This window comes from Mchenga conophoros, linkage group LG19 (genome assembly GCF_057382185.1).
Source record: "Mchenga conophoros isolate Kocher_MC1m ecotype Shallow Benthic linkage group LG19, M_conophoros_male_GT1.1, whole genome shotgun sequence".
Classification (NCBI taxonomy): Eukaryota; Metazoa; Chordata; class Actinopteri; order Cichliformes; family Cichlidae; genus Mchenga; species Mchenga conophoros.
In genome coordinates, this window is record NC_140544.1 from 18,261,354 (window position 1) to 18,272,943 (window position 11,590).

The 11,590-nt window shown below is 38.8% G+C and overlaps 1 protein-coding gene across 3 annotated transcripts in view; it reads left to right on the forward strand.

Annotated features, from left to right (window-relative positions):
- slc8a3 (solute carrier family 8 member 3) overlaps window positions 1–7,204 on the forward strand; it is a 130,542-nt gene extending 123,338 nt beyond the window's left edge. For 2 of the 3 annotated variants that reach the window (XM_085257699.1, XM_085257701.1), the window contains 3 exons: window positions 88–187; window positions 1,863–2,135; window positions 5,968–7,204. In XM_085257699.1, the coding sequence (XP_085113825.1) occupies window positions 88–187; window positions 1,863–2,135; window positions 5,968–6,344 (750 nt within the window). In that variant the 3' untranslated portion in view covers window positions 6,345–7,204. The remainder of the gene's footprint in view (window positions 1–87; window positions 188–1,862; window positions 2,136–5,967) is intronic. The other variant, XM_085257700.1, reaches the window with a different exon arrangement.
- Window positions 7,205–11,590: the final 4,386 nt, after the last annotated feature.

Sequence of the window (11,590 nt, forward strand, 5' to 3'; positions counted from 1 at the left end):
TTCAGGAGGCTCCATGGATGCAGAGTAAAAACTCTGGGGCTAAATAACGGATGGATTTGATTTGTGTTTTGGTGTCGTGTCATGCAGAGCACAGTGGATAAGCTTATCAAGAAGACCAACCTGGCTCTGGTGGTGGGAACAAACTCCTGGAGAGAGCAGTTCATGGAGGCCATTACAGTCAGTGCAGGTAATGTAATCCGCTCTTAGTGGGCTGTAAAACCCAAACTTTACTTCAGTATGAGATGTTATATGTGACTATGTATGACAATAAAGGCAAAAGGTATACAAAGCCAAGCCATTTATCTTTTATGCGTTTTTCTGTGTAATTATTTAACATAAAGAAAGAGTCTAATCAGGCGAAGACTCTGGCAGCACTGTTTGCTTTGCCGCAGTCTTCAGTCTAAAAATATAGACGCCACTATTCGTTTGCAAAAACTCATATCGGTGAAAGCAAAGCTCTTGAATAATGTCTTGTACATAACACATACCTCATCTATCACGTCAAGCCACAACAGTGAGCGCCATGAAGGCCTTGGTTTGTCACTTTGCTGCTGAAATATTAAATCCTGCAATGCTCTTTATTTTTTCATGATCCACCACTGGCTGAAAAATGCATGCAGTTCACGTAGTCTGACACTTTGAGTCCTGACAGTGTCCCTGCCTTTCTGCTAAGTTGCCTTTGAGGCGCTGGGACACAGAGAGTACCCTGTTCCTTCACCTGAGGAGGGTATCCACGGACATTTTCAGCTGCTGAGATGAAACTTTTATCCGAATGCGCTCGTAAGGAGCATTCTCTGGCCACTTGGCCATCCTGCAAATCAAAAGGGCTGCGTTCATCCCTTGAAAATCCCTCTTATGTTACCCCAGAGTTTCTGCAAGGGCAGCTGATTTATAGTACTATGTGCACTGCTTTTTTAATATGCTAGAGTTTGCATCCATGTCACTGTTAACTGGGTAACACTTCTGACACGCTCACTAAACAAGAGAAAACATCAAATCTAATTGACCAAAACACAGTGTGATTGAAACATGTCATTCAAACCAGAACGTAATTACATTTCGAGTGTAAATCTGAAACCTTGTTAAAACCTGCCCAGAATTACTTCGTAGTTTGGTTTAGGGAGAGTTCATGAGAGTTTTCTAATATCTAATGTAGTTTTGAAATTTTTTTAACGTTATTGTTGCAATAGGTTTTTGTTTTAATCTGTAATCATCAGTTCTCATCCATCCTTCTGAAATTTGTTCCCTTCCCACCAGTTTTCTGCACTACCTGTGTTAGTAGTCTGCATTTGCTTGACCTCCGTTATCACTCTGGAATATTAAAATTTGGATTTGTATTTGCTCCTGTTGTCCTTTCGTCCTTTTCAGCTTCAGCAGGTTGTCTTTATGTCTAAGTGTCCAAATGTATTAAGTTTCTTCCATGTGATTAGTTATGTAAACAACTGTGCAGACAGACAGACAAACAGATAGATGGTTCTCTCTGTCTCACACTGAGAAATAAGTTGAGATGTCATTTAAGTAAATGTTGTTCTCTTCTTTCCCCTCTGTCATCCCTTATCTGCTTACTTTATGGATCCTTTATCTCACCCCTTTTTTCCAACTCTTGGTTCTTTATCCTCTTCGCTCTCTCAACTTTCTGCTTCATCATGTCATCCTTCTTTCTGTGTCATACTCCCCTTTGCTTCTTCATCTTCTGTCTCTCTCTTCTTCATTGCTCCCTGTCTCCTCACTTAATATTTACCTCTCCTGCTTCACGGCTGTCTCTTTATCCTTGTCCATATGCTGCTATTTTTCCCTCCGCTCCTTCCTGTCATCCTATTTTCCCCCTCTGTCTCCCCCTGCTCGGCCCCACTTCTGCCCAGGAGATGAGGACGAGGATGACACAGGGGAAGAAAGGCTTCCTTCCTGTTTTGACTACGTCATGCACTTCCTGACCGTCTTCTGGAAGGTCCTGTTTGCTTGTGTTCCTCCCACGGACTACATGAATGGCTGGGCGTGTTTCACCATCTCTATCATTATAATCGGCCTGCTCACAGCCGTCATCGGCGACCTGGCATCTCACTTCGGCTGCACTATTGGCCTAAAGGACTCAGTCACTGCTGTGGTTTTTGTGGCACTCGGCACCTCAGTCCCAGGTGAGTTCAAGAGTAGCAGAAGGAACTGTTTTTGAAAAGCACGTGTCATTTTCAATACACAAATTTTTATTACATACAAATCTGGGCTCTGAAATTGTGTTCATTATTTGTTATGTCGCTTGATGGATATGTGGTTCATATTTTTGTTATGAAAATTGTGACTTCATGGGCTCCAACAGTAAACATGCTTTGTCATCAAGATTGCTGATCTTATTTACTCCAAAATGACATTTTCCACCCTGACAGGAACAATATGTCACCAAAAACTCTCACTGCATCAGCATTTTCTGCTATTAAAGGTCCTATATGTGGCACTAATATGATATATATATATATATATATATGATATATATATATATATATATATATATACGAATATCGTTGCACCCCTTATATATATATATATATATATATATATATATATATATATATATATATATATATATATATATATATATATATAGTCAGAAGGAAGAGCGCAGGGCAAGCTAGCGAGACAGAAGTTAATATATATATATATATATATATATATATATATATATATATATATATATATATATAAGGGGTGCAACGATATTCGTATCGATATTGAACCGTTCGATACAGTACTTTCGGTTCGGTACGCATATGTATCGAACAATACAAAATTTGTAATTTATTTTATCAACTTTCCTTCTGACGATGCTGTCTGTGTTGAGCGCTCAGTGAATCTGCGTTCGACTACTCCGCCTAGGCTGCACTGTCGAGCGCAGATCCACTGAGCGCTCCACACAGACAGCATAGTCAGGAGGAAGAGCGCAGGGCAAGCTAGCGAGACAGAAGTTAAGCTCTCCTTGTAACATGGACCTCCCCCACCCTCATTCAGATCTGGCGTTTGGAATTATTTTGGTTTTCATGTGACGTATGACCCTGAAGGTAAGCGAGTCATGGACTAAAGTAAAACAGTATGTTGGATGTGCCGTGCAATGCTCAATTACATGGGTGGGAACTAGCTCTTTAACGGAGATTTGCCGTGTTGTGGCTTTAAGGTCATTTCAACGAGATTAACCTGAAAGCACTAGTGGGAACACAACGAATATGACTGCACATTTACGCCGACATCATCCTAGTGCAAAGACAAAAACAACAAGCATGCTACTAACTTTAGCCGAGTCATTTAGACAGCTGTTAGCACATGATTCTCCTTATGCTGCTGAGAATATAGCCCAGAAGAAGCGGATAGTATAGCTTTTATTTTGGAAAGAGACATTTCTCTGTAATAAACTCTCTTTTCCAAAGATTAGTGATTCCTCAATCAAATACAGGGCTTGCAATATCGCTAGCCCGACGTCCTGGGGCTAGCGATTTTTTTCAGTCGGGCTACCAAAATCTATCTCTTCCCTGCCCGTCGGGCTATTGTAGGAAGGAAAAATATATGTCAATGCTTTTGCATTCTTTCGGAAATGTAGCTGGGTAATTATGTCATTGGCATCGGTGAGCCACTGTCAATATGTGACATATTGAAATCGCGTTTGAATTTGCGCTTGTTTTTTTGCTTTCACTTTGCAATCGTGTGAACTGTGTATAGAGAGCGACAGTACTGATCTGTGAGTGATGATAATTTGTGCACCAATTCCTCTGACATCGTCTTATTAATCGTTAGCTTACTATGCAAACATGACAAGTGAAATCTCCTGCAGCTTAAACATGTGAGAGGTTGATCGCGCAGAGAATCGCTGAGCTTATGTGAGTGCCTGTGTAAAAGCAGCAGTATATATATTTCAGTTCTGCTGAGCCAAATAAGACAGGTCAGGGTGAAGAAGTGACAGCCAAAGAAAAGCTTACCACAAAACGGAGAAGTTATGACAAATCAGACTATAAGGCAAAAAGAAAGTGCAGCTTTATGGTTTCATGGACAAAAGAATTTCTGTGGCTACAATATGATGAGCTAAATAACCAGGGCTGCACATAAGTGGTCCGCAGGTGCGCATTCGCTGTCAAAATAAAAAACACGCACAAGGGTTAGGGTTAAATTTAAAAACTGTACTTTTGAGTTAAAATATATATTTATAATTTTAATAAATGACAAATTAAAAAGGCATGAACATTTTTTTGTATCGAAAAAATATCGAACCGTGACACCAAAGTATCGAACCGAACCGTGAATTTTGTGTATCGTTGCACCCCTAATATATATATATATATATATATATATATATATATATATATATATATATATATATATATATATAGAGAGAGAGAGAGAGAGAGAGATAGAGATAGAGATAGATAGATAGATAGATAGATAGATATATATATATATATATAGAGAGAGATGGATAGATAGATAGATAGATAGATAGATATATCTAGATAGATATAAATTTTTTTAAAACAACCAAGCCTGGCTCACAGAAGAGCCTTTCACAATTTGTGGGAAACGTAGTTTCCATTTTTAAAAATATCAACTGCTATTCTACAAGAATCTAGATGACAGTTAAACACGGCTCAGAAATCTTCATCAAAATCAGATGCTTTGATTTGTTACATGAAGTTATTAACAAGGTTTACTTTGTCCTTTTTTGCCTTTTTTGCAGAGTTACAAAGTCTGCTTTAAGAAGTTGAAAGGGTTGCGGTGGAGTAAGTCAGATGTTTGTCAGACAGGACTGAAGGTTTAGGAAAAGATCATGGTTTGGGTTTAAATACACTCTTTTGCAGCCTTAACTCTGCAAACTGAAAAGTAACACTTACCGACTGTGTCATTACCCACAGCGTCAGGAAATTTACTCCAGCGGACACCTTATGTATAATCAGGAAATCCCAGCAGCTTTGAGAGGGTGTTTCTTTTCTGTGTTTTGCTGTTGTTGTCATTATTTTTGGGCCTTCGGTTTATGCTTGGATTTGCTTAAAAAGCTGACTTCATGTAGTTCTGCCCATCAAACCTGATTTAGCAGCATTTCAATCAAAATCTAATGTTACCAGTACTGAGTCAAAGCAATTAAGATTAGCTTTGTTAAGACTCTTTTAACTCTTTTATCCACATATATGTACTGCTCTAGAAAACGTATAAATGAAATGCCATAAAATGTTTTTATTTTTTCTGCGCTTATTTGAAGCTGTTGCTGTGATCAACACTGTAGCCTCACACTGTGGAGTTTGCGTGTTCTCCTTGTTATTGTGTGGATTTGCCACAGTTTCCTCCCACAGTCCAAAATAAAGAGCGTGCATCTCAGGTTAATTAGTAATTCAAAATGCAAATAGATAAAATTCTTAAGTGCATAGAAAATGTGCTGTATGAATTTATATGTGAAAAGGATCAAATTTGTAGAGCTTTGTATTGCGCTTCAAAAGGTTTGTAAGATTAGAAAAGGGCTATGAAAATGCCTTCCCATTACCATAAATGAATGAGGAGAGAGCATTAACTCTAAAGCCTATTCATTGTCCTGTGCTCATTCTCATTTCTTTATTTATCTTAGACTGAGCCTTAGTGCAGCCCCTCAGTTCAACTTCTGTCTAGAATAAGCAGTTTTAGCTCCCTTCTCCTTCCCATTAAGGCAGCCTTCTTCTGATTGGCTGCCCCTCCAAAACCTCTGAAAAGACTAAACAACATGTGGATGACTCATAGCCAGAGCTGTGGGGATATTGCACTGATTGGTATCATATGGAGCAGAAATAACTTGGTCTACAGTGTACTTACCTTCCTCTTTACATCACTAATCTGCTGCCCACCAGCACAATTAGTTCGTGTTTAAATTCAGCTGCTTTCACCATCACAGCTTTTGTGATTTATCCACAACATTTAAAATAATTAAATCAAATTAAAATATTCATGACAGATGGTTTCTCTCTACAGACACCTTTGCCAGTAAAGTAGCAGCAGTCCAGGACACCTACGCAGACGCCTCCATTGGGAATGTGACTGGCAGCAACGCAGTCAATGTCTTCCTGGGAATCGGCATGGCCTGGTCAGTGGCGGCCATTTACTGGCACATGAAAGGGAAGCCGTTTGTGGTGGAGGCCGGCTCGCTGGCCTTTTCTGTCACTCTCTTCACCATCTTCGCCTTCCTGGCCATCTCGGTGCTGCTTTACCGGCGCCGGGCCCACATCGGAGGAGAACTGGGCGGGCCCCGGGGACACAGACTGGCCACATCAGCCTTCCTTTTCAGCCTCTGGTTTCTTTACATTCTCTTCTCCAGTCTGGAGGCCTACTGTCATATAGAGGGCTTCTAAACAAACAAAAAAAGACTCCAGTGTGACACAATACAAACATACAGGGGTTTAAAGTACAACTTTAGAGGTAAAAGAGTGAATTCTCACTGTGGAATTTAGGTCAATCTTGTATGGAAAGGACAGGAGAGGGTTTTCCTTTACACCTCCCTACTCCTCTTCCTCTCTCAACCCCTTCTGTAAGGATGCTTGGAGGTGTGTATCCTGCCCTCTAGTGCCGACAGGCCTGGCTGATAAAGAGCGACCCTGAGCCTGTGTGAGTGTGCTTACAGTTGGGATTGGGATACCACCGAGTACAGAAGATGGCGATGCCAATAGGTGGTCCTGCATTCCACTGGAAGAGACTGCAGTCTTATATCCGGAGAGGGTTGAGTTAATCAGAGGTCTATATTTTTCTCAACATCTGACGAGAATGACTTTTTTTAAAAAACAAAAAAGTATTTTGGGGATAAAAATGCAAAAAATAAAAGAAACAAAAAACGAACACACAAGGACACAAAGAGGAATCAAAGAACTATTTTCAGATCTATGGAGTAACAAATGATTATAGTGAAAATGGGAATATGTTGTTGAGTGACAGTGGGATGGATTCATAGTATTTATTTTTATTTGCATAGTTTCCTAAGGAGCACGGCAGAGTTGTCAGAAATTACACGAAGAGGAAAATCAGCAGCGACAGCGTCCGTTCATACTGGCAGACGAGTCACCATTCAAACAGGAGGGGAAGAGGTGGACACCGTGAACATGGTCAAACTGCCCTGAACATTACTTCCGTACTCTAAACGTATCTATATATAATATATTTCCATATTTTCTGTATATTTTGAATATTTGTTTAAATGTGGTCACCTTCTGCTCTAACAACAGAGGCTGTGGCTAAGTGGGAGGGGAGGGTGGGGGATAAACTATATAATGGAACGATGTCTTCACATTTCTAAGAGTTATGTATCTTGCCTAGGTAAAAGTATGACATTGTATTTTATTTATTTACTGATATCTTGGTCTCACTCAAGTTTTCACCTTTTCAATCAGAAATCTGAAAATAGGAAAAAAAACAAAAAAACGTGTTGCTGCAGAGATAAATTCAGAGGTATTTTTGTACTTTTCCTTCCATGCACTTTGCTGTATAGTTCGACTTCTGGAGAATTCTACTTGTACATGTGCAAAAGGCCAATAAAAAGGTGTCGTTATGGACTGAACAGAGTGCCTGTGGAGGGAAAGGCGTTTGCTGCAGCTGCCCACAACCACCAGCTCTTTGCTCTGCTGAAGAACGTGAGCGTTTCCTTCTTATATGGTGCATGAGCTTTTATTTATTTATCTATTTTTTTAAGCTTCATTAATTGATTGGAATCATGGAATTAAGGGCTTTCCAGGAGCACATACCCACTGAATTTGGCTAAGATCTCTCTTTCAGGTATCTGTACAATCACAAAAAGCTTTCTCCTATGGATTGGTTGTGCGCTTAGCTTTTTAGCTATACCAGATGCCCTTCATTCACCATCACATGGTTACATTAGAAAAGGTCCTTCAAAGGTAATAGGTTTTGTGGGGTTTCACTGATTTTTTTTTCTGTGACACTTTGGTTAAAGCAGACAAGTTTAAGTTTAGAAAAGACTATTATTAGAGTTATAATCCATCCATGTCAACCGTGTCATTTAGAGCAGAGGTGTCAAACTAAAGCCTGGAGGTCAGAATGGGCTATGTTTGGCCTATGATGTAAAATGGGTTTGACATCCCTGCTTTAGGTCCTTCAAGCATTCAAACTACATATATTTACAGAGGTCTACAGACACCCTTGAAATTACTTTAACCAATAAAAAACAAAGTCTAATATTTAGAGTGGAACATTTAGGTACCTAATCTGCAACCAGCCACCAGGTTGTGAGTGCAATGTCGCCCATCGTCGACTGTTAATGATGGGCATATCCATCCTCACATCATCCATTGGTTGGTCTCGTTATGATGACATGAGCTGGGCATTATTGCTGTTGTCTTCTCTGTGTTTCAAACCAGGAGATGATGAGCAAACATCTGACAGCAAACTCCTGATATCCTGGATAATCCCCCATCGATAACTCAGAGAATAAACTTCATGTTTTATTTAGTATTACCTGAAACTAGCAATCAGCCCATGAATTCATCATTAAGTGTTCACTGGGGTTACAGAATGAGGATTTCAGGGTTATTTTTTCTTCTTGCTCATTATACATCCACAAAAGTCACCCCCTGCTGGTCAGTTCATGCATGGACTTGACCATCTTTTATAATCTACTTGAGCTTGAAGGCTGAAATAATAAAGTATGTAATAGCTTTAGAGTTTTCACTTTCTTTGAATTATCACTGAATATTTAAAGGAAAAATTTGTTTACCTGACGTGTGCAGAAGGCTAGCTTCATTTCCGATTAATTGCAGGCATTTAGCACAAATGTTCAGTTACTAAAACTGCTAAAATACTTCATTCATTTCAATACACTTTCCATAAATTTATTTCATAGTTAAGAAATGGTCATTAGTGCAGCTTTGAAGTAATTAAATGTTTCTTTGCCAAAGTCTACAAATGTATCCTTCCTTAGAATTATTATTACTGTATTAGTTTTGTATGTGTTGCATAATTTTGGCCTCCTTTTGCTGTAGTCACTATGTAAAGAGCAAGTGTCAGCGGTTCTCCGTTTGGGGTGAAACTGCTCAGCATCGAGAGCTGTTGGTGTGGGCGTGAGAGCAGCAGGTAGCTCCAGGTTGGATTTGAAAGTAGCCCGATATTAATAATGAACTACGTTTAACACATGACTGGTGCTTTGTTTTTAAAACAAGAGTTTAAAAAACTACAGAAACTCCCAAAGTGTCAGAAAACATGTTTATTGAATAATTTGAAAGTGTATGTGGGAATTGATTCTTGGCTAATTTTAAAATCACCCAAGAGATTACCAAAGAGGAGGTGGGATGCAACATCTGTTTTAAAGTATATAAAGAAAAAATATATTGGAAAGAAAAAACGTTTTTTTAGAGTAGGCGACAGTAAATGGCAGTAACACTGTATTTCCACAAGGGGGATGTCAATCTCCAGTCCCTGTGGTTGTTCCTTCTTTAATTTCTCAGCACTCTCCTCCTCTTCCTCAGTGTTCTTCCTTTGTGGTGAGCAGTGTTGTAAATACGTCTCGTGGCTGAATCGGATGCTCTTTTCCTGGCCCTGGACCACACATGCTCACCTCACGCTATCTCTCTTTCTCTCACACTATTTCTCTCTTACATATAAACACACATACGCATATATTCAATGAAGAGCAATGGGTCCACTGCTGCACAATAGGGAGGACAGTTGGAGGGGCTTGCTGTCCCAATTCAGATGCAACACAAAACAGATAATGTACATAACTTTCAGTGTATGTTTACATAGACACAGTTTGGGTGTCCTGGGGGGTAAAAAGCATGACAATACAACTCTCACATCTCATCTACAGGTTATCTGCAGTCGCTTCGTCTGAGCCAGTGGAAGTGTGAAGTTTTTATTTCTTTCTTCTTCTTTTTTTTGCAAGTCACAGGGGTCACTTTGTTATCTGTCCCTTTGTAAAAATCCTGCAACAGGAAATATTTTGGTCCTCAGTTGAACAGGTATTCATGAACAAAAGGAAGTGCCAGTGTTCTTCCTTTTATCCCTGCCGTTAGTGGCTGTTTATATTGTTCATTTGGTTGTGTTTTTGGTTTTATCTGCCAGGACTTATTGAGTTGAAACGTTGGCCAGTGTGTGTTTGTGTGCTGTGCATGTTGCCGTGCCGAAGCCAGGCTGCGCATCCTCTTCACACCCGTGTGCACAGATGATGTGCACGCCGATGATGATGCTGTTGTCGTCACGGGGACGCAACTCAAAATTGGTTCTGTCATTTTGTCGTATTAATACATGTCTTAAGTCTGTAAAAAAAAATTATTTTTTTTTTTAAAAACATAATCATACAAATCACTTCTGAAGGCACCAGTCTTTTTTTCTTCTTCTCTGTCTATAGGATGGCATTGAAATATCACCGTGCAGTAACTGGACTAGTGGTTGATGATGTTGTAAGACACTGTGGAAGGTTTCATTGATGAGGTGAATACTGTTCTTTTAACTTTGTTTTTGTGTAACAGAAAAGGGGCACGTTTTAATGGATGGGTATGTTTTCCTGGCCTGCAATGAGATGTCAAAAATAAAAAAGCAAATTTCCAAAGTGTTTTGAGATTAAACAGTTTTGTTCTTTTTTTCTGTGAAATAAAAAAAATGTTTTCTGGTTCATATGCAAACATTGGTTTCACTCATTTAAATCACCAGGAATCCAGCAACAAACCAATGATTTCATTAGAATTCTGATAAGATTTCAAGGCTCTTGTGTTAAGTTGAGTTTGACAACACAAGAAATCTCAGTACATATCATGTAACTGCAGCTTTTAGCCACACCTCAAATTGCCTGCTGTTTATGGTTTAATGTTTATCCTGATGCTGTTAAAGAAACCAAGAGCCGGCAGTAGAGGAACTGCTTTGTTAGCATTTTTCTAAACCTCAGAATCTTCCAAATTTATATTTGACACTTCTTAAAGTCAGCACTGAGGAAACACAACCATAAGCAGATAAGAAGCAACTTCTAACAAGGATTATTGTCAATGTCTGTATATTACTCTTTTTGGAAAACATTAAATCAAAGCCTCCTTGAGAATCTAAAACTCTTTTTTCCCTTTTCTTTTGTTTTCTTTTCTTTGTATCATTCTTAGTTCAATAAATCCATCATTTTCTTTCCCACTCACAAAATAAATGAAGTCTTTGTTTGCTGCTTCATAAAAATAAGCCTGTTAGAAAGAGCAATTGTCTAATAAGCTTGCATAATATTTTTTTCAACTATATCAAAATATGGAAGCTCTTTTGTGCCAAAGGAGGAAAAAAGGATGCAGATGATTTTTTAACAATATTTAGGCCATAATTTTTTATTCTTTAATCTTTCCAGCTATTACTTCATATTGTTTATTTAGTGAGGTCAGATTTTAAGTTTTAGCCTCGTGCTTTTGACTTTATCATTCTTACAGGTTAATTTTAAACTGCTTTTGACATGTTAAGTAAAAAAAATATCGAAACTGAATAATGCTGTTTATATTTTCCATGTCTTTTCTTATGTTTGGGTGTTGGGTTTCCATCATGTCAGTCATCGTGTTTTCACATTATTTATTTACATCCATGTTGCATCCGTGCAAATACAGGGTGCAAATTAAAACTGCAAGCAGCTTCTTAT